Below are 24089 nucleotides of genomic sequence, written 5' to 3'. Positions count from 1 at the left end.
TGAGATTAAACAGTCCAAATATTATTCAGTCATTTTGGACTGTACTGATGTAAGCCACCACAAGGACTGTCAAAATGGACAAAGCACCAGAAATCAAAGAACATTTTATGGGATTTCTTGTAGCTTCTGAAACAACAGGTCTTGGTTTGTCATCATTGATTTTGAAGAAACTGATGGAGCCAAATATTCCCTCTGATTATTGCAGAGGGCAATCATATAATAATAGTGCCAACATGAGAGGGAGGAACAAAGGAGTTCAAGCCAGACTTCTTGAGAAGAACCCTCATGCTACTTTATGTTACATGTGGGGCACATTCCCTAAACTTGGTGGTATCTGATGCAGCAACAGCTTCAATAGATGCCAACAGCTATCTCGGCAGTGTACAGAAATTGTACAGCCTTTTTTCAGCATCACCACAAAGATGGGCAATCCTAAGGGATTATGTCACTGTTGCACTCAAGACTTGGAGTGACACAAGGTGGGAGAGACATATTAACAGTATAGAGGTTATGCAGTTCCAGGCCTCTAATATAAAGGAAGCTTTGCTGAAGATCAGGGAAGTGATGGATCCTCTAACCAAGGTTGAAGCCCAAAGTTTGGCAGAAGAGGTGGGCTCATACCGATTTCTCATTTGCTCAGTCATATGGTGTGACATTCTACACCATGTGAGTCATGTCAGCAAGCTCCTGCAGTCTCCCAAAATGCAGTTTGATGTGGCAATTGATCTTCTCAATAAAGCAAAAACATATCTGACTAACTACAGAAGAGCTTGCTTCGCTTCAGCTCAGGCCTTTGCTAAAGACATGTGTGAAGAAATTAATGTAGAGGCTGTGCCCAAAGAGAAAATATTTAGAAGCACAAAAAGGCACTTTACTTACGAAGCCCCAGATGAGCCCATTACAGATGCCATGAAGAGGCTAGAAGCAATATTCTTTAATGTTGTTGACACAGTCGTTCAATCCTTAACTGATGGGTTTGAAACACTGAGTGAAGTGAGAGACAGATTTGGAGTGCTGCTCAATTTCCAAAAACTGGATGATTAGGCATTGAGCAACCAGTGTGACAACCTCTCCATGACATTAAGCACTGGAAATGTAAGTAACATTGATGGAAAGGAACTGGATGTGGAAGTCAAAAATTTGCCAAGCTTACCCTCAGATGACATGACTGCTCTTGAGCTCCTGTATCCCAATCTGTGGGTTGCCCTGAGAATCACCTACACTCTTCCTGTGACTGTGGCCTCAGCAGAGATGAGCTTCTCAAAACTAAAGCTCATCAAGACCTATCTAAGGTCTTCCATGGGGCAGAATTGACTCACTGGTCTTGCAATAATCAGAATCAACCATGAGGTATGCAAGCAGGTATCATATGAGGACATCATTGATGACTTTGCAAGTAAAAAAGCCAGGAAGCAGACATTTTGAGGACAATACAATGTTACTGTGAACAATGTGAATAATTAGTTGTTTTTCTGGTGTGTGACTGTGATGTTGATTAAACATTATTTTAAGCGTTGTTTTTTATTATCTTTACACTTTGAAATACATACATACATATACCAAGATTTTTTCCCATTACAAGGGAGGTAGCCATAAAGGAAAAGGCATAAAATAGTTCCCAACCATTCCATCCCTGAATACACTCCACTCCCCTCCACCCTCCCTCTTATCTTAGCACCTCCTGGATGACGGGTCATCCCTGCACCTTGTCCACTGCCCTGGGTCAGAAGCAGTGTCGCAAGACACAGCACATCCACAGCAAGGCCGCTTCATTAAATCGGCGACCCCCCCTCTCTGTCCCCCCCATGCATAAAAGGAGAAGACGGGGAGAAATCCCTTCGGGCTGCGTCACCCCCCATCCCCCCGCCCATTCCACCTCATGCATCACAACATCATCCATATACAACCATTCTCCATTCACCCGTCTTCTGTCCTCTCCCGTCCTTCCTCAACAGACATTCCCCTCTTCCCCAAAGCCCCCTTCACCCCATCCATCCACCTCTTCCTAGGACGTCCCCTCATGTTCACTCCCTCCACATCTGCCTTCCATACCTCTTTTACTAGTCTTTCTTCACTCATTCTTTCCATGTGTGAAATAAATAAATGTGAAGTGTAATAGTTTGTTGCATCGCAGTAGACCATCTAAAGGGTTAGGAATCGCTTCGCCACAGTTTGACAAACCCCTTGGGGATAAATGAAGTACCTACATATCTATCTATCTAGGGCCCCCCAACAGCATCTTGCCTAGGGCCCCCACAAAGCTAGAAACGGCCCTGTGAAAACTTATATAAAGCATTGGTAGAAGCCTCTTTCAGGATATTGGGTGTTGTGCTATTCCTCATTATCAAGGACCTGGTCAGGTTTGACTTGCTAAAAATCCTGTTGTTGAAGGTAGTGTCTGTGTCAGTGGGGGTGACTCCTCGTTTTATGATGCCTTTAATGGCTTCACATTCTTCTTTGTATTTGTTGTGAAAGTGATTTTGATGGAAAATAATGATTTTGTTGCTGTGTGTGTGTATATATATATATATATATATATAATATATATATATATATATATATATATATATATATATATATATATATATATATATATATATATATACAATATAGCTTTTTTCGTCTTGGTCGATTTTCTAATTTGAATTTTTCTCCAGGATTATGTAAACTGATGTCATGAAACTAGTAGAATTTTTTTCTGGATAAAACGTGAAATCCATTTTCTTTTTTCAAATGATACTGAAATATACCAGAATTTATACACCGTTAGTGTGTTTTAATGTCTTCAGTATTGCTGCACATACTATCAATGTCACTGTTGTAGTTGTATAAATTAAGAAGGAAATTATCATCTACAACTGTTACTCCACGCTAGTTGGTGCTTATAGGTGCAGTACTTCACACCCACCCCGTTATTGACAGTCTTCTTCATAAGAACATTGTTAACAGATTTTCTTTAACATTACAGGAACTGTGCAGTCGGAAGGGTTTTGAGGGAATCGTTCAGGACGTGGTGCTTCTGGGTGCGCCTGTACCAGGCTACGAGAAGGACTGGAAACAGTTCGGTAAGTAACTTCGATCATCTTTGGCCTATTACTGGACTAACAATGTTTCATGACAAGCCACAACTAATGAATCCTTTCCGTCCCTGGGGACCCATCCTTCGCCCGGATGGAATTATCTGACGCTAGTCTGGATGGGGAATAAAATGAAGAATGTCGCAAGGTTAAAAGAAAATTAACTCCTTTCCTATGGAGGGATCACATGCACCTGAATGAAATAACCCCAGAATAAAACTCTTAATGCTACTTGGCAAGGAAGAGGTTAATCGAGATACGGTATTATATTTGTCTGTGGGGACAGAAGTGTTGGTGTATCATTAATGAAAAAATACAAGATAATCAATTAATCAAGATAAGTTTAATTGAAATATGTGTAGCCATAAAGAGAACTATTTGGGTCTAGATAGAATGGAGAACGGAGTATGTGAAAATGTTCCTGGAATGAAGCAGCTAAGGAATTTTATTTTATCTTTATTTATTTTTTTAGTGCTGATATACAAAACCATTTTCTTTTCCCTTTTTTTTAACTAATACACACAACGGAGAAACAACTATTTGATAATAAGTGTAACCATAAATTTCACTAACTGGAAACTTTCAGCTTCACAATAGCTAGCAGCATTCGTTGGAACCTCCCATGGATCACTGTGGGGAGAAATTTTGGACTGTTGTCTCAGTTGCATCGATGTAGGTCATTTATACATAAACTCATGTGTGCTGTGCCACGATCAGGTGGACCATGTGGGAATCTTGACAAATGCACATAGTTTACATACTCTAACTCTTCCAATTTTAAGTATCCTTTATCTGTTATGGTTACCACCAGATTGTTCAATTTATGAGAAGTCCACTCGGTCCTAAAACCAACCCTGATGAATCCCATCAATGTGATGGTAACCTTCACAGATACTATTCTGGCTACCACCAGATTCTTTGCTTCCTTTTCACTCCGAACTTGTTTGCAGGCAAGGTCGTGGCGGGACGCATCATCAACGGCTACTGCCAGAGCGACTGGCTCCTCAGGTTCCTTTACCGGACGTCCTCGGCCAGCTTCCACATCGCTGGACTTGGGCCCATCCCCTGGCAAGATCGCAGGATGTTCAATTTTGATCTTTCTGAGATCGTGGCAGGTAGGAGGACATATTATTTGTACCACCAAATCCTACAGTAGTTAATTGACGCGTTTCTTGTGGTGAACGGTCGTGCTTGGGTGTGCTGCATATTTTAGGATATTTTATCATTTTAAACATTTAAACGGAATACTCATAATACTTCATGATAAAAAAGTCAATGAAAATATCTTTGATTGTTTTTGTAAACACATAAGATGTGTGACTTGAACCAGTCAACATGGCACCTAGACCTAGATTTTGCAGTGATAAGTTTCTTTCTGTGTTTGTACTAAAGATATTTATAATTCCAAGATGGCCACCTCCACTGAAAACCAAAACAACACCCAAACACATAGCAGCCTACATCCAGCTAAGCAAGATACGAGTACATAACCCTGCCAGAACATCTGCGACATATGATGTTAGATACAGCAATTCTGATATGTGGATGCACTATAAATGCACTGAAATATATATATTTACCTCATTACAATTCTGATTAAGACAAATCAAAATTAATCTTGTATGGAGTGCACTAAGACAATCCCCAGGTACAGAACAATATTTACTAAGATCAAAGAAAGTATGCAAAAGAAGTTGACCAGCATACAGCCTGTGAATAAGGCAAATACAAGTGATGAAAAGGAGAATACACTATTAGACCATCAATAGTAGAAGGAAGAATGTATACCAAAATTAAGAGACTTATCAGGAGATATCCATTTCTTTCAGTTGTTCTCTCCAAAAATCATGAAATCAGGGGACTACTGGCAACTAGCGCGAAATGAAAACCTCAAGCAGTCCTGATGGGACATATGCCTACAGCACACAGAGCCCAAGTGCCACCGGGACAATGGCCATAAGTCCTCCAGCACTAGCTACAACTTCAAGCACTATAGGAGCGGGTTTGCCGCCAAGCCTGTTTTGGGAGAGGGTGCGTCCATTCGGTTACCCTAAGGTATGTGCCAAATTGTCATGCCATGGCCCAATTAATGGCTTCAGATGCTAACTGGGAAAAACAAGCCCACTCTTTCACCCTATATTATGCAAAACTTATGTCAAAAATGGAGAATACCTGAATAAGAAATGCATACAAAATTGTGATAAAGAAAGAAAGGTCGAGACAGGTGCATGAAGCTCAACAATTTGCAGTCCGTAAGATGGCACCCCAATATTCCTACGAAGAATTTATATCCCCGTGCAGAAACCTACACACTCCTCCCACCCCCAAAAAGCACCAGAAGGACAGTCATTTACATTTTTAGGCCTAGTGATGGACATGAAAACTACAATAGACACTATGACAAAAGTCATGGAAAGCCATGTAGTCATAACATCCAACCACATAATGAGAGGACAACAAACACAGGCAACCCCAACTCTAAATATTCCTTGGCTCAATGCAATGAAAACTCACTAGAATGTGCACTATCATATAACACCTAATGTTTTTCTCCATATCCTACCAAAGTAAAGTCACATTTCTCTCAGAATTATCAAAGGAAAAATAGTTTACATATATTGCCCTAACAGAGTCTTATCTCATTATAGAAATGTAATATGAAACTTAGAATAAGATTAGAAAACTATGCTTCTTTTAGAACAGAGAAGTGGGAAAAGCCATGGAGGGGTAGTAAAATATACCAAAAATAATTTGGCATTACTGAATGAGAAGTTACTTATTCATTCAAATAAGGTGGTTTAGACAGGTAACATCCACCTCAAGAAAATCATTCCTTTCTGCACTTCTAAGCGCATGCAAACGCTGCATACCACCAAAGAAAGTCACTGGAACGTCCCCAATGTAAGACAGAGCCAAGGGTCAGAAAAGTCTTCGTGATAAAAGCACGCCCACATAAACAGTTCTCATCATTATACAGCAACCTTGTTATCAAAAATTGCGAGGATAAAAAACAATTAAATCAATACCATGAGGACCAGAGACAGAGGGGATAAACCAAAGTAGTTTGGACCACCAAAACTAAGAGGTTTTCTAGAAACAAGTCATAGGTCAGGCCCCTGATATCAAACGAGAGCAAACTGAAAACAGGATCACAAACAGTATGTGTTATTCTTGTCAAGCAACATGAATTTTTCAGCATTCCAGATCAGTCCAAAACCATTACTTATCTACAGGTATTCTTCCATCAGTCATCACCATCCACTTCAGCATCCGAGGTGCAACAAACTCTTATAAACTTCATCTTCATAAAACAAATATATGATTCAAACAGTAAATGAACTGAAGAGTAACTCAGCATCTGGCTAGATAGTATCCCAAAGGCACTACTGAAAAATACAATGGATGCACTCACCAGACCTCCCACAATATACATACATACATATACCAAGGCTTTTTCCCCCTTACTAGGGAGGTAGCCAAAAAGGAAAAGGCATAAAATCATTCCCACCCATTCCATCCCTGAAAACACTCCACACCCCTCCACACTCCCTCATATCTTAGCACCTCCTGAATGACGGGTCATCCCTGCACCTTGTCCACTGCCCTGGGTCAGAAGCAGTGTCGCAAGACACAGCACATCCACAGCAAGGCCGCTTCATTAAATCGGCGACCCCCCCCCTCCCCGTCCCCCCATATAAAGGAGAGGACGGGGAGAAATCCCTTCGGGCTGCGTCAAAATTTTGCTCACACACACTACCTCACCCCCCATCCCCCCGTCCATTCCACCTCATGCATCACAACATCTTCCATATACAACCATTCTCCATTCACCCCTGTCTTCTGTCCTCTCCCGTCCTTCCTCAACAAACATTCTCCTCTTCCCCAAAGCCCCCTTCACCCCATCCATCCACCTCATCCTAGGACGTCCCCTCATGTTCACTCCCTCCACATCTGCCTTCCATACCTCCTTTACTAGTCTTTCTTCACTCATTCTTTCCATGTGCCCAAACCATTCTAATACTCTTTCATCAACTATCTCCCAACTCCCTTTCCACCCCTGTTCTCCTCACCTCCTCATTTCTCACTCTATCTAGCCTAGTAACCCCCATCATACTTCTCAGACACTTCATCTCAAACACATTCAAGCTCCTTCTCTCTTCTTCTCTTATATTCCATGTTTCTGCTCCATACAGTGCTGTTGGCACAATCACTCCTTCATACAGTCTCCTCTTAGCATCCATTCCCAAATTTCTATTCCTCATTACACTTTTTATTCCACCAAGGCATTTACTCGCTTCTCTCAATCTACATTCTACCTCCACCTTTACTCCACCTTTTCCTGCCACATTTGCACCCAAGTATCTAAAACTATCCACTTCCTCCAGTTGCTCTCCCTTAATGCTCACTTCCAGATTACTGCCACTTTCACCCCTTGTACATCTCATCACCTTACTTTTACCCACATTTATCTTCAGCCTTCTTCTATCACACACTCTCCCAAACTCTGTCACCAACTTCCTCAATCCCTCCTCCGATCCTGCCACAAGCGCAGTGTCGTCAGCAAACAACAGCTGGCTCACCTCCCACTTTTCTCCATTTTCTTTAACCATCTCCAATCCCTGTATAAGTTGAACAGCCAGGGTGACATAACGCATCCTTGACGAAGTCCCACCTTTACCTCAAACCACTCACTCTCTCCATTTCTAATCCTTACACAAGCTTTACTACTCTCATAAAAACTCTTGACAGCTCCGAGAAGCTTTCCTCCTATCCCGTATATCCGCATAACCTCCCACAGTGCCTTTCTGTCTACCCTGTCGTAAGCCTTTTCCAGATCCATAAAGGCCCAAAAAACATCCCTCCCCTTTCCTATAGCTTTCTCACATATCTGTCTTACCACAAAAATCTGATCTACACAACCTCTACCTGTCCTAAATCCACACTGTTCCTCACCAATTACTCTCTCTGTTCCTCTCCTAATCCTCTCAATCAAGATCCTCCCATAAGCCTTCCCAACTACACTCAACAAGCTAATCCCTCTGAAACTATTACATTCACACTTGTCCCCCTTTCCCTTGTAAAGTGGAACTATACAAGCACTCCTCCAGTCCTCCGGCACTCTACCTTCTCTCCAGCAAACATTAAATAACCTCACCAACCAGTCCACCATCACTGTACCTCCTTTTTTTCAGACATTCTGCATGGCATCCATCCAGACCAGGTGCCTTACCTGCTTTCATCATCTTAACTGTTGCCTTCACTTCATCCTTCCTTATTTCTCCTCCATTTTCCTCACTCATCACTCTCATTTTCTTAGCATTTCCCACTGCAGCTATCTTTCCCTCCCTATCCTCCTTCACATTTAGCAACTCCCTAAAATACTCTGCCCATCTTCCCCTTACTGCCTTCTCCTCCATTATCATCTCTCCATCTGCACCTTTTACCTTTTCTTCTCTACTTGATTCGCCTCCTCTTCCTCTCTTAATTTCTTTCCAAAACATCTTTTTATTACTTTCAAAATTTTCTGTCATACTCTTACCCCATTTTACATCTGCTCTCCTCTTTGCCTCCTTTACCTTTTTCTTTACTTCTCTTTTCTTTTCTTTGTACGTCTCATATGACTCCCTCGTCCTATTTTGTAACCAATCTGTGTAAGCTCGCTTCTTCTCTTCTACAACCTTCTTCATTTCCTCATCCCAACATTCACTACCCTTCCTTCTATTTCCTCCTGTCCTTCTTGTTCCACACACCATCTTTGCACACTTTGTGACTCCCTCCTTGAACCATCCCCATTCCTCCTCCACACCTACTGCACACTGGGGTTATACAAAAGGAAATCAAAAAGGGCACAATAACCCAAAATAATAAAAGCTATGAATAAACCCCCAAGAACTATAGGCCGTTATCAAAGACATTCCATCTGATAAAAATGTTTGACAAGATTACGAGTATAAGAACCATATCATCACCCGCCTAGAAACCTGCCTCGTGAATAAACGGCAACATGGATTCCAGAAAGGGAGGTCGTCTCTCTCTCTCTTTCTCTCTCTCTCTCTCTCTATATATATATATATATATATATATATATATATATATATATATTTGTGTGTGTGTGTGTGTGTGTGTGTGTGTACACAACTTCCCGCCCACGAAAGTTGGAGTAACGAAGTGTGTGTATTTACCTAGTTGTATTTTACGGGAAGGGGAGCTATGCTCGTGGTGTCCCGTCCTCATATCTCATTTTATCCAGACTGTTTTTAAATTTGTGTATCGTTTTTGCACACACCACATTTTCATCTAACTTGTTCCAAACGTCTATTACCCTATGGGGAAAGCTGTTCTTTTTCAAGTCATTTCTATAACTGTCTTTCTTTATTTTCTTTTCGTGTCCTATTGTGTCTCTACTATCCTATTTTATTAGATCCTCTCTATCAATAGTTTCTATGCCTTTCATGATTCTATAAATAGTTATCAAGTCTCTCTCTTTTTTGCTCTAATGTCTGTAGCTCAAATTTTGCTAGTCTCCCTGCATATGATAGTTCTGAGAGTGTTGGTGCCAATTTCATAATTGCTCTTTGTATTCTTTCAACTTTTGATATACATTTTTTTGTACTTGGTGACCATGCTGCATATTCCAATCTTGGTCTCATCAAAGTGACTAGTATTTTCTTCACCATTTCTTTGTCCAGGTATGTAAATGCCACTTTGATTGTTCTCATTAAAATATAAGTTTCTCAAAAAATTTTGTTTATATGTTTCTCAGGGGACATATTATTCATAATAATGACTCCCAGGTCCTTCTCATTTTCTACTTTTCTAATCTCTTCCTCTCCCAATTTATATGATCCCACTATTCTTGTTTTGCTTCTTCTAAATTCCATTATACTACACTTCTTAATATTGAATTCCCTCTCCCACTTCCTACTCCATTCCCATACTTTATTGAGATCACTCTGCAGCGACTCACAATCTTCTACAGTGTTCACTTTTTTCAACAATTTTGCATCGTCCGCAAAGAAGCTCATATAACTCTCAATTCCTTTATCCATATCATTGATATATATAGCAAACATTATTGGGTCCAGAACTGTTCCTTGTGGAACTCCACTAATCACTTCATCCCAATCAGAATGTTTGTCTCTTATCACCACTCTCATTTTTCATGCAAGAAGTCTTCCATCCACTTCAGCAGTTTGCCCTGTATTCCTCCTTCAGTTTCTAATTTCTATTGCAATTTCTTATGTGGCACCTTATCAAAAGCTTTTTTCAGGTCTAGAAATGCGCAATCAGCCCATCCATCTCTTTCTTGTATTACATCTATTAGTCTTGAATAGAAATACATTAAGTTTGTGATGCATGATTTGTCCTTGTCTAAATCGAAACTTCCTTGGATTTAGTACGTTTTTTTTTTTTTTTTTTTTTTTTTTTTCTTAATGCCTTACCCATCTAGTTTTGATAATTCTTTCACAAATTTTAGGTATTGTACTTGTAAGAGAGACCAGTCTGTAGTTAGTAGGGATCTTCTTGTTTCTCCCTTTATATATTGGTACTATATTTGCTCTTTTCCAATCTTCTGGTACTTTTCCTTCCTTCAATGAACTGCTTATTAGACTATGTATTTTGTCTGTTAGTTCGTTTCTGCATTCTCTCAAAATCCAGTTTGCCATTTCATCTGGTCCATGCGATTTTCTGACATCGAGATTACTCAAGTGATTCATTATTTCTCTCCTTGTTACTTCTATCTCTTTCATAGGGGGACTTTCTCCTCCCACTCGACATCTCTAAGTTGTATGCTCTCCCTCATAGACACCAATTTAATATGCTTGTTCATAATTTCTGCCATTTCTAATTCCTCTGTGTATTCAACTCCTTGTCATAGTTTCACTAATTCTTGTTTGTTTTTCAGTTTGTTGTTTACAAATCTATAAAATAGTTTTGGTTGATCATTACATTTTTCTATGACATCTATTTCATATTTTCTTTTTTCTTCTCTGCACACTTGTACATATTCATTTCTATAACTTGTATATATTTTCCATTTTTCAGGTCTTTTATCTTTCTTCCATTTTACCCTTTTGTCTTTTAATTCCCTACATCTTTTGTTGTACCAACATTTTACATATCATTTTTCTTGTTCTTGTCTTGTAACATACTTTTCCACTCCTTTATAAATTTTTGTCAAAATATTCCATTTCTCTTCTACTGTTGTTTCCTCCTTGTGTATCCTTTCCCAGTCTGCTTTTTGAAAAAATTCTCTTATTCCATCAAAATTTGTTTTTCCATACATCAATCTTCCCTTTCTATATTGTTCGTTTTCTCATGTATTTTTCCTCACTTAGTTCCAGTTCAACCAATATGTGGTCACTTCTACTTATTGGTGTCTTATATTCAATCTTGTCCCCTATTTCAGCTTCTGATGTGATTATTAGGTCCAGTCTTGATGGTTCTTCCTCATTTCTACACCTAGTATTATCTTGTATCCATTGCGTCATTGTGTGTTCTATAATCATATCAAGTAGTGTATTTCCCCATAGGTCGTCTCCACCCTTCACTGTCATCTCTTCCCAGCAGATTTCTTTACAATTAAAGTCACCCATTATAAATATTCTTCCTCTATCTTCCATTATCTTATTTAGTGTTATCCTTGTGTCCTCTAACATATTTATGTGTTCTCTCTCTTCCCACGAATCTGTTTTAGGAGGCACATAATTTACCACAGACTTCCTGCTCTTCCCATCCCTGTCCTCCACTGCCATCACAATCATCTCTCTTCTTTCCATATGTGACATTCCTCACATTTATATCCTTCTTAGTCAGAAACATAACTCCACCCCCTTGTTTTACCTCTCTGTTTATAACCCAATAATTATATGTACCATGTTCTACACTGTTGGGTGGTAGTGAACCTTTCAATTTTGTCTCTACAATTCCCTTTTTGTCCGGTTCTTTTTCCTTCAGGTAACCATTCAGTTCATTCAAGCATGTTATTAAGCCATCTATATTTGTGTAAGACACTTTTAATTTTCTGCTACCTCCATCCTGTTTTCTGTTTCCCTTCCGTTTTTCTCTGCTATGAACCATTTCCTCACACTCATTTCCACTACTCTCCAATAGAATTTCTCTTTGTCTGACTGTTCTGTTCTCATTTTTTTTTCTTAGCTTCTATTCTTCTTGTTTTCTCTTCCTCTCTTTCCTCTTTATTGGTCTCTCTTTTTATCCATACCTGTTTATATAGATCACTTTTTTGCTCATTTCTCTCTCTTTGCTAAGACATTCTCTGCTGTCGTTTGTGACCTGAATTGGTTTGGTCTTATCTATACTGTATTTCCCTAGTCTATATATTTCTTCAATTTCTTTCCCTGTTTCTTGTTCATCTTCTTGAACTACTTCTAATATCTTATTTACTTTTTTCTTCTCCTCTTTTACTCTTGTAGTTCTATTTGGATTATGCTACTCTTCCATCCCATTTATAATTATACATTTCTTTTTATCTGCTAAATCTCTTACTATATTCTCCTTCTCTTCCATCACTGTAATATATGTGTCCTTAGTTTGTTCTTTCATCTGTTGTTTTACTATATCTCTAAATTCAATTTTGTTGTTCTCATGGACTTTTCTCCAACCCTGTACCTCTTTTGCTATGGACTCTTTATTCTCTTTATTATTATTTTTTAATTCCTCATTATCATCCTTTACTTCTTTTAACTGTCTTTTTAATTCCTCTATTTCTTTATTTAGGTTTTGGTTCTCCTTCTCTAGTTCTTCTAATTTATCAACTCTTTGTGTAATCAGTGTAAGTTGACTGAACCTAACCTCCCACTGTTCGTTCACTTTCGCTAATTTTTCCTCTAGACTTGCAAATCGGGGGTGGTTGTCATCTTCTCCCTCATTAAATCCATGGAAATAATTATCTTTACCTTCCTTTTATATTTCTGATTTTTACATTTTTACTAATCTCTTCGACTTCACCTCTATCGTCTGCGCATCTCTTGTTGACATTCCTTCTGACTTTTGGGGCCCATTCGTCCCTTTCCTCATTTCCTTTCATTTTCCTCAGTAATCCTTCCCCTTCTCTTTTTTATTCACCTTCCCACTGCACCACGAGCTTTCCCCTTCCCTACTAATACAACACAGGTACTCTCTTATCGTTGATATCCACGAATATTGTAATTATTCTGGAGTCTAAATTTCGCTGTCCCTTCGACTGTCGTGTGTGTGCGTGTGTGTGTGTGTGTGCGTGCGTGTGTGTGTGTGTGTATGTGTGTGTATGTATGTGTGTGTGTGTGTGTGTGTGTGTGTGTGTGTGTGTGTGTGTGTGTGTGTGTGTGTGTGTGTGTGTGTGTGTGTGTGTGTGTGTGTGTGTACCTAATTGTAGCATACTTATGTGACTTCCCAGCGGTCCAAGTCTTTCGCTACTCTTTTATGACTCGATTAATCCCCTTTCTAAAATGAATGAATATTGGTCATTCTTAACTTCAACTATACCTCCGTTCTGCTCCCTTCCTTAGATTAAGTCTTCACCACGTTTACTAATCCACCTCTTAGGTGCGATATTGTCTCCAAGGAAAGAAGCGCTGGTTATTGCTGACAAAATACTAATAAGAGGGGTTGCCATGTAGTTGGGTAAAATAACCCATCGGCAGCCAAAATGTAGATAAAAAGGGCCACCCGGTAGAGAAGATGTAGTGAAATACGCACCTAAAATTTTGTCTTTGCAATACATAACACATTTTCACCCACCGCATACGCTTTTACTTCGCGCACAGGCCACATGGACTACGCCAACAAAATGGGTATCATTCTTCGGCTCTTGGGCCTGAGAACGCGCGAAGTCCCCAAGACCCCCGAGTGTGGAATGCGAAAGAGCGCCTCAGACTTCCCCGCCATCGTCGCTTCCAGAGCGCAGGCAGTGAGTTCTGCAAGTATTACCCTTCACTTCTTCCTTATTGTAGTGTAGCTGCTGCTTGTGGCTTCTGCTGGCTAACGCCGAACGTTTTTTTTTTCTGTTGAGGAAAGGGCTGGAACTATAAGAGGCTTTGTATTGATTAGTCCACCTCCTTTAGTAAAGATTACCCTCCTCTGTCAACTGAATTGGAGTTAGCCAGAATGAGTTCTATAATGTGCTAAAGGGGTTGGTATCATATTTGTTTTCTGGCTCATATTTTAACTGTACTACCATTGCCCCTGCTTTCTGTACATGGTTGTATAGTATGAAGCCCACCATCTCTGATCTCATTGGTGATTCATTTTTTCCTCAGATCGCAAAGGAGCGGCCACCTCTCCTTCGGGCCGCCACCTCTGACAGCGTCTTGGAACGACGCCGCACTGACTTTGCAGAGATGAAATCCTCGAAGTCGGTTTACGAGGACTTCGACGAAGACTCCGGGCCCTCTGGGACTAATGAAGACACCGCGTGTTCTGGTGATTTCCCCACTTTTAACAATGACCTCAAGACCTCGGGGGTCCCCGTCAAGCAATTCGAGAAGAGAAACTCCGTCAGCATCCTCGAGAGGCAAGGGAGTCTTATATTCACCTCGCTTCCGGAGGAGGAATGGGGCGCGACATCTGTCAGTACTGCTCCTCCGAGACCCAAGTTAGGTTCTCTGAACAGGCCAAAAAGTTTCTCCTTCAGCGAAACGGGAAGCACCCAGTCTTCGCGAGATCGGGGCAGCCTCCTTTCCCGGATGTTCGGGTTCCGAGAAACCCCTTCAGTGAAAGAAGTCAGATCGGTACAAGAGGAAGAAGGAGCAGTGTCATCTTTAAACTTTGGTGGAGGAACTCAGGCTACGGAGCAAACGGGAAGAAGCGGACAAGCAAAGAAGGATAAGGAGGAAGACGCTCAGTGTCCGGAAGAGGTTTCTGTCCTCTCGCAGGACCTGGGCGACTGTACTCTCGAGAACACCACTCGCGACCCCATGTGAAGTTCTCCTTCCTTCTAAGTCCGCCCTTGATGACACCGTGGAGGAATAATGTGCCAAAACAGTCAACTTTCCACCGTCACACACACACACACACACACACACACACACACACACACACACACACACACACACACACACACACACACACACACACACACACACACACACACACACACACAAACAAACATACTGAAGAACCTGCGAGTCTCGAAGTGGACGGAAGACCTGTCAGCCAACCCGTCAAATTCGGGGCAACACCGGAGGAGCTCCAGAAGGCGCACTACCCGCGGCCAACACTGCCAAAAGCACCCAAGAGCAGATGATGCCATCTGGGACCAGGAACCCTTGAGACATGGGTGGTGCAGAGCAAACGAATGTACACACCGCCCATCCGAGTGCCCTCTTGGCGGGGAAGCTTGAACCCCCGGAGGAGGAGAGAGGCGTCAGTAAAGGACCACCAGGGTATAGCTAGAGCTCGTGGCCGTGCTGCCCATAGCCATCAGCCTAACTGTTACGTACAATCAGCTGTCTCGCATTAACATGTATATACGTGACTTACGATATCATTTCCGACATATCCATTGTATCATACATTTCTACCGCATGTAGGGGGTTATAGGTACATCTATCAGCCACAGAAAAGCGTATTAGTGTTAGTTCAATCTGACATATAGAGCGGAGAAAGGTACACAAGCTTTAGATTTTATTTTGTAACGAAATTGTATTAACATTTCCGGAGTACGCAGTCTGCGGTTAGGTTACGAACGTGAGTTGTGACGTCATTAGATATTGCTGCGTGACGTCATTCGATTGTGCCCCGTGCTACCATGTCTACTGCTTCCGCTCCGTCACGTTCGGTGTGCTTACCCCTCGTCATTACTGAGCAAGTTGTGTTTGGTCTCAGTCGTACTGAGCACGCTCTGCTCGGCCGTGCCCGTTGTGACTCGAGGCAGTAACAAGAGGGGGCCAGATGCAGTTGACAAAGGTCCCCTTTGGCCTCATACCGAGTACAGCACAGTGCAGGGTCTTTACTTGCTTCCTGTGTAAAGTACACCGTCTTTAAGACTGCCGTAACGCTTTGGTCTGCTATCTTAGCATCAAAGTTAGCTTAGTCTCGTCCGTTCAGTGGCCAGGAGCTTCAGGACTAGTAAACTGATAAATGACAGAACAGCTGCCTCTACCCCCCCCTCAATGTGTTCACCAGACATTGTATAAGAGCTTGTTCAAGCAGGCGCTATTTAGTTCCTATGTTTAGCAGGTGGTCTGTATGGGGCTATATGTTTAATCAGGCAATGCGGGTTTGTCTGCTTAAAGATTCGTCGGTATAGGTCTAGATGTTAAGCATTGTAGTCATGTCTCTTTATCAGCTGGACAGCTTGCATGTTTAATCAAGTGATATGGGTTTACATAACAAGCCTTTATCAGTATTGTGACATGCTCAAGTGGCTAAGTTCCATAGAATCCAAAAGGTTTGCTACTTTGATGATAAGTGATCTGTAGACCTGCATGTCCAGTTTCCGAAGATTTCAGGTCCAACTGTTCCAACAGACGCAGACCGTCGCCCCGTCTTCCTGACATTTGGGCAGAGTATTCGTGTGCAGTAAACATTCATTCAAACTCCATCAGACAATTGGTTAATCTTCCCAGAGGCTGCAATTCACGCACAGACCAGCCTGGTAGACAGCCGGAGAGTCGGTCGGTAGAGGCTGAGTATGTGAGCACATAGATGTAGCGGCTTATCTTGTGATTTGGCCTGAAAAAACCATTTCCCCCGCCGTGAACACTATACCAAGTTCACAGTTTGATTAAACTACAGTCATATAGACCAACAGTGGACCAAGATCCTTATCTCTACCAGTCTTAGGGATGTGTTTTGCTTGAAATAGCTGTCGGATTATGATCTCAATTGCTCAGAGATTCCTTGGTGACATTCAGGTCTCAAAGGTCAGCGTATCAGTTTGCACAATTAGCTAAAGAATAGAGGGACTCATAATCCGAGAGAAAATTAAACATTGGGTAAAAACAGGCATTGGCAGTTTTATAACTGTTAAACCTGTTTCTTCAAGTGATAGGCGATATGGTGCGTGTGTGTGTGTGTGTGTGTGTGTGTGCGCGCGCGCGCGCGTGTGTGTGTCTGTGTGTGTGGTGTGTATGTGTGGGTGTGGGTGTCAGTCGGCTTGTTTGTCTGTCTGTCCATCTATCCGTTTGTCCCTTTCTCTGTTTCTGCCTCTCTGCTACCTCTTTTCGTGTACATAGTTGGGAAGAGACTTATGGCGAGTACCGTTTTGTTGTTAGTCCTGTGAGATGAACGCTAGAGAAAATCTGCCACCCATATCCGAAACCCGTCATCACCCTCACCTACATCTAGGGGTGCACGCCCTCGCTTTGGACCGAGTCCAAGATCTCTTTCTCTGTCAACTTCAACTGTATTTCCTCCACATTTTCACGTCCATTGGAGGGCCCGAGGACTTTTCCCAGCTGCAGAGGGCTGCGAGACCCAAGGCAGTAAAATTCGAGGCAGCAATTTATTATTATCTTTGTTATTATTGTTATTGTTGATATTATTTTCATTTGCACTACTACTACTACTACTACTACTAGTAGTAGTAGTAGTAGTAACATTAGTACTACTGTTAAAACTGTTGTTAGTACTACTATTACGTGCTACTACAACTACAGCTGCTGTTGCTGCTGCTACTATCACTGCTACCACTACTGCTACTACTACTACTACTACTACTACTACTACTACTGCTACTACTACTACTGCTGCTACTACTACTACTACTACTGTTACTACTGTTACTACTGCTACTACTGTTACTACTACTACTGTTACTACTGCTACTACTGTTACTACTGCTACTACTGTTACTACTACTACTGCTACTACTGTTACTACTACTACTGCTACTACTACTGCTACACACATATCTGCGTGTGTGTGTGTGTGTGTATTTACCTAGTTGTATTTTACGGGAAGGGGAGCTATGCTCGTGGGTCCCGTCTTCATATCTCATTTTATCTAAACTATTTTTAAATTCATGTATTGTTTTTGCACACACCACTTTCTCATCTAACTTGTTCCAACTGTCTATTACTCTGTGAGGAAAGCTGTTCTTTTTCACATCTCTTCTATAGCTGTCTTTCTTGATTTTCTTTCCGTGTCCTTTTGTATTTCTATCATCCCATTTTATCAGATTCTCTCTATCAATAATTTCTATGCCTTTCATGATTCTGTAAATAGCTATCAAATCTCCTCTCTCTCTTCTTTGCTCTAGTGTCTGTAGTTCAAGTTTTGCTAGTCTCTCTTCATATGGTAGTTTTGAGAGTGTTGGTGCCAATTTTGTAATTGCTCTTTGTATTCTTTCAAGTTTTTTTATACATTTTTTTTTGTACTTGGTGACCATATCGTTGCTGCATATTCCAATCTTGGTCTTATCAGAGTGATTAGAACTTTCTTCACCATTTCTTCATCCAGGTATGTAAATGCCACTTTGATTGTTATTAAATTATAAGTTTCTCCAAAAATCTTATTTATATGCTTCTCAGGTGACATATTATTCATAACAATGACTCCCAGGTCCTTTTCATTTTCTACTTTTTTTTTATTCCTTCTCGCAATTTATATGATCCTGTTATTCTGTTTTTGCTTTTTACAAATTCCATTATACTACACTTTTTAGTGTTGAACTCCATCTCCCACTTCCTACTCCATTCCTGTACTTTATTCAGATCACTTTGTAGTGACTCACAATCTTCTTCCGTGTTCACTTTTTTCAACAGTTTTTCATCTGCAAAGAAGCTCGTATAACTTTCAATTCCGTCATCCATATCATTAATATATATAGTTAACATTATTGGGGCCAGAACTGTTCCTTGCGGAACACCGCTTATTACTTCATCCCATTTTGAGTGTCTGTCTCTTATCACTACTCTCATTTTTCTTTCTTGCAAAAAGTTTTCCATCCATTTAAGCAATTTGCCCTGTATTCCTCCTTCAGTTTCTAATTTCTTAAGCAACTTCTTATGTGGTATTTTGTCAAAAGCTTTTTTTAGGTCTAGAAATGTACAATCAGCCCATCCATATCTTGTATTATATCTATCAGCCTTGAATAGAAACATATTAAATTGGTCACGCATGGTCGTCCTTGTCTGAATCCAAATTCCCTTGGATTTAGCACGTTGTTTTTTTCTAAATATTTTACCCATCTACTTTTGACAATTCTTTCACAATTTTTTGCTATTGTACTTGTTAGAGAGACTGGTCTGTAGTTGGTAGGGTCTTCTTTATTTTCCCCTTTATATATAGGGGGACTTTTCCTTCTTTCAAGGAACTGTTTATTATGCTATGTATTTTGTCTGCCAGTTCATTCCTGCATTCTTTCAAAATCCAGTTTGCTATTTCATCTGGTCCATGCGATTTTCTGACATCAAGATTACTCAAGTGTTTCAATATTTCATTCATTGTTACTTCTATTTCTTTCATGGGGGGGACTTTCTCTTTCCATTCGATCTCTTCAGGTTGTATGTTCTCCCTTGTAAACACTGATTTAAAATGCTTGTTCATAATTTCCGCCATTTCAATTTCCTCTGTGTATTCAACTCCTTGTCTTAATTTCTCCAAATCTTGTTTGTTTTTCAGTTTGCTGTTTACAAATCTGTAAAATAGTTTTGGTTGATCTTTACATTTTTCTATGACATCTTTTTCATATTTTCTCTTTTCCTCTCTGCACGCTTGTACATATTCATTTCTATAACAAGTATATATTTTCCATTTTTCAGGTCTTTTGTGTTTTTTCCATTTGGTCCAAGCTTTGTCTCTTTTGTCTTTTAACTCCCTACAACTTTTGTTGTACCAGCACTTTACATATTCTTTTTCTTGTTTTTGTCTTGGGACATACTTTTCCACTCCTTTTTTTATAAATTTTTGTCAAAATATTCCATTTCTCTTCCACTGTTGTTTCTTCTTTGTATAGTCATTCCCAGTTCTCTTTTTGAAAGAATTCTCTTATTCTATCGAAGTTTGTTTTTTCATACATCATTCTTCCTTTTCTATATTGTTAATTTCTTTTCATATATTTTTCCTCAATTAGTTCCAGTTCAATCAGTATATGGTCACTTTTACTTATTGGTGTTTTATATTCAATCTTTTCTACTATTCTAGGTTCAGATGTGATTATTAGGTCTAGTCTCGATGGTTCTTCATTTCTATACCTAGTGTTCTATATCCACTGTGTCATTGTATGGTCAATAATCATCTCGAGTAGAACATTTCCCCATGAGCCGTCTCCACCCTTTACTGTCATCTCTTCCCAGCAGACTTCTTTGCAATTAAAGTCGCCCATCATAACTATTCTTCCTCCATCTTCCATTATCTTATCTAATGTTATCTGTGTGTCCTCTAACATACTTTTATGTTCACTCTCTTCCCACGAGGCTGTTTTTGGAGGCACATAATTTATCACAAACTTTCTGTTCTTCTTATCTCTGTCTTCCACTTCGATCATAATCATCTCTACTGTATTCTTTCCATATATTGACACACTTCACGTTTATATCCTTCTTAGTCAGGAACATAACTCCACCCCCTTGCTTTGTCTCTCTGTTTCTAATCCAATAATTATATGCGTCATGCCCTACACTGTTGGGTGGTAGTGGACCTTTTAATTTCGTTTCTACAATTTCCATTATGTCCGGTTCTTTTTCCTTCAGATAATCATTCAGCTCATTCAATCCTGTTATTAATCCATCTATATTTGTGTAAGACACTCTTAGTTTTCTGCCACTTCCATTATATTCTCCGTTTCCCTTTTGTTTTTCTCTAGTATGTCGAATTTCCTTACTTTCATATTCACTACTCTCCAATAGAATTTCTCTTTTTCTGACTCTGTTCTGTTCTCGTTTTTTTTCCTTAGCTTGTTGTCTTTTCATTTTTTCCTCCTCTCTTTCCTCTTTATTCATTTCCCTTTTTATCCATACCTTTTTATATTGTTCACTTGCTGCTAGTTTCCCTGTTTTTGATAAGATATTCTCTGCCGTCGTTTGTGACCTGAATTTAATCTTAATTGGTCTGGTCTTATCTGTACTATACTTTCCGAGTCTAAACTTCTCTTCAATTTGTTTCATGATTTCAGGTTCATCTTCCTGAACTAATTCTAGTAATCTGCTTACTTTTTCATTTTCCTCATTGATTCTTGTGGTTCTATCTGGGTTGTTTCTCTTCCATTCCTAATATAATTATACATTTCTTTTTATCTGCTAAGTCTCTTACTATATTCTCCTGTCTCATCACTTTAATAATGAGTCTTCAGTTTCTTTCATTTGCTGTTTAATTATGTCAGTAAATGCAACTTTACTGTTTTCTTGGATTGTCCTCCAACCCTTAGCTTCTTTACCTATGGCCTCTTTGTTGTCTTTATTATTCCTCTTTAATTCTTCATTCTCCTCTTTTACTTCTTTTAACTGTCTTTTTAATTCTTCTATTTCTTTAGTTAAGTTTTTGTTCGCCTTTTCTAGTTCTTCCAATCTTTCAACCCTTTGCGCAATTTTTGACATATTACCGAACCTAATCTCCCAATGTTCGGTCATTTGTTCAAGTTTTTCCTCTAGTCTTGCCAGTCGGGGGAGGTTGGTATCCGTCCCCCCCCCTCATTAAATCCATGGAAATTATTATCCTCACCTTCTATTGTGCTGCTCTTATCTAGGTTTCTAATCTTTACATTTTTGTTAGTCCCTTCATCGTCACTAAATTGCTCTGGCCCGCGCTTGTTTACATGGCGTCTGCCTGCCTGGACCAAGTCCTCTCCTTCCTCATTTCCTTCCATTTCCCTCAGTAATCCCTCCCCTTCTCCTTTTTCCTCACTTTCCCACTACACCACGAGCAATCCCCTTCCCTACAAATACAATAGGTACTTCCTTTACGTTGAGATCCACGAAAATTTCACTTTTTCTTCAGGACGTCAATCCTCGCCGTCTGTCCGACGTAAGTGTGTGTGTGTGTGTGTGTGTGTGTGTGTGTGTGTGTGTGTGTGTGTGTGTGTGTGTGTGTGTGTGTTTATGTGTGTGTGAATTTTTGTGTGTGCGCGTGTGTGTGTGCGAGAAAGAGAAGAAAGATAAAACCGAGAAAGAAGAGAGCGACAGAGAGACAGAAAGAAGAGAAGAGGGGAAGAAAAGGAAGAGAGCAAAAGGGAAAGGGAGAAAGGAGAAAAAGAGGTGAGCAAGAGTGAGAGAGAGAAGTTTAGGTAAGGACAACACCCCAAATTTCCTCTCACTGTTAGCAATCGGTGTGAGAGTGATATGTTATGCCAATGAATGATCAGGTTTATAGGGTGCCATGAAAAAATACACGTACGAGAAAAAGATCAGTAAGTTAACCTAAATAATTCCCATGTCGTCTGTCTGTTGAAGAAAAGGTTGACCTAGCACAACTGTTGGGAATTGTACGGATTTACTCTACGTGTGCTGACGCCCCTAAGATTTTTCACTTCCCTTTGGGTCTTGAAGTTGATTGTGCAATTGAGGAAGCATGTTCCTTGGTACTATCTAGCGAGCAGTATACGGAAACAAAAATGGAGAAAACTAGCGTAGCAATTCGCCATTGATGAACAAATGGAGTCTATTATCTTATTCTATCAAAAATATCACTGACGGACACCTTATCAGTTACATGTCAAGAAAACTCCTTTGGTACCAGTGTATACAAGCAAGGTCGATGATATTTTTTTATTTTTCTCAACTATACCTACCTTGTACTCTCACAGGGATGACGCTGCTATGTCTGTTTCTGAGTTGGATGTGTCTACAAGATTTGCAATCTGGATTGTGTACAAGATTCTGGGATAACGTAGATAGCTTATGTGTTTCTTCAAGAGTTGACATAAGTATCCAGTTAGTATTCCACACAGCATACGAACATGCATGCAAGTGTGTGAGCAAAAAACAATTATTGACGTGCAAATGTCTCGGAACTTCCTGTCGATCTTCTTTTGTCTGTCTTAAGTTGTGTCGTCCTTTTTTTATATTTTCTGTTATTAGCAGCTCAGACATGACGTCATGAAAATGTTGTCGCCAATGCCTCTTCCTGTTCTGCAGGAAGATCAGTGAATCATGGTGGAAGACTTCAGCTCTTCTTATTCTTTTTTCGAAGACAGTTCGTTCACTCGTCCATACTATCGGGGCTACATCTACAAGAGTTCATGGTGTCCGAATTACTTAATAGTTAGGAGATTTTTCTAGATTAGGAGGTTGTTGGGTTAGGGAAGGGAGGGGAGGGGAAGATCTTGACATGGAGCGTACCCTCTTTCTAAAATTTGTAATAGCACTAGCACTGCCTTGGTAGATGGAACACAGCACTAGCACTTACTTGATCTGTCCACATTGCCTTATTAGTTTTACGCACTACCTAGCACTAGTTCTTACACAGTGACATTAGCTATTTTTACACCAGGCATGAGATGAATTATATCACTAATAGTGGTAGCCTGCACACAGCCTTACTAAGATAGCCACACTTGAACCTAGAAGTATTGCCTTGCTAGTTCTACACAGCACCGAAGTCTGTCCATTTTGCCTTTACAACTGAGCAATTTCGTACACAACAACATGCAATTCACTCGTGTAGCTTTGCACCTATGCACGGCACATTGGTGCAACCCCGTCTCCACCATACACACCAGCACTCTGGAGCATCTGTTGCTCCCACAGAATGAATTGAACATTCAGTGAAAGCAACCGATAAACCAGGACGAGTAAGGGTGTCTAATTTCTTGCCAACAGATGACAAACTCAACGAAAGGAACCTTCAATCGGTTCTTGTTACAACTACCAGTAGGTAGAATGCGTTCATGATAGCAGGTGTGGATATCCCCTGATAAAACACAAAGGCGAACACCCCAGAGCAGTATTTCGTCTACTGTGTTGGAGTACTGTAACTACTAGTACAACAATACCTGCGTTGAACTCGTACTGTAGTGAAGAACCTGTTACGAGGTCACAGTTGACCCAGCAGTACCTCCCGACTTTAGACGCTGAACCCTAGCGTTGAAGTTTGGGAACCAGACCCTCTCAGCTAAGGTTTTTTTTTTTTTTT

At 40.3% G+C, this 24089-nt stretch overlaps 1 protein-coding gene across 3 annotated transcripts in view; it reads left to right on the top strand.

Moving 5' to 3' along the window:
• LOC143032909 (transmembrane and coiled-coil domain-containing protein 4-like) overlaps positions 1–15183 on the top strand; it is a 563437-nt gene extending 548254 nt beyond the window's left edge. The window contains exons 10-13 of one of the 3 annotated variants that reach the window (XM_076198166.1): positions 2969–3065; positions 4028–4192; positions 13844–13986; positions 14336–15183. In XM_076198166.1, the coding sequence (XP_076054281.1) occupies positions 2969–3065; positions 4028–4192; positions 13844–13986; positions 14336–14998 (1068 nt within the window). In that variant the 3' untranslated portion in view covers positions 14999–15183. Of the gene's footprint in view, positions 1–2968; positions 3066–4027; positions 4193–4486; positions 4624–13843; positions 13996–14335 lie in introns of those variants that run through there. The other 2 variants (XM_076198165.1, XM_076198167.1) reach the window with 2 other exon arrangements.
• Positions 15184–24089: the final 8906 nt, after the last annotated feature.

This window comes from Oratosquilla oratoria, chromosome 14 (genome assembly GCF_046742065.1).
Source record: "Oratosquilla oratoria isolate Oo_2021 chromosome 14, ASM4674206v1, whole genome shotgun sequence".
Lineage (NCBI taxonomy): Eukaryota > Metazoa > Arthropoda > Malacostraca > Stomatopoda > Squillidae > Oratosquilla > Oratosquilla oratoria.
The sequence above is the reverse complement of the archived record's forward strand: the minus strand, read 5'-3'. Positions and strand labels throughout refer to the sequence as shown.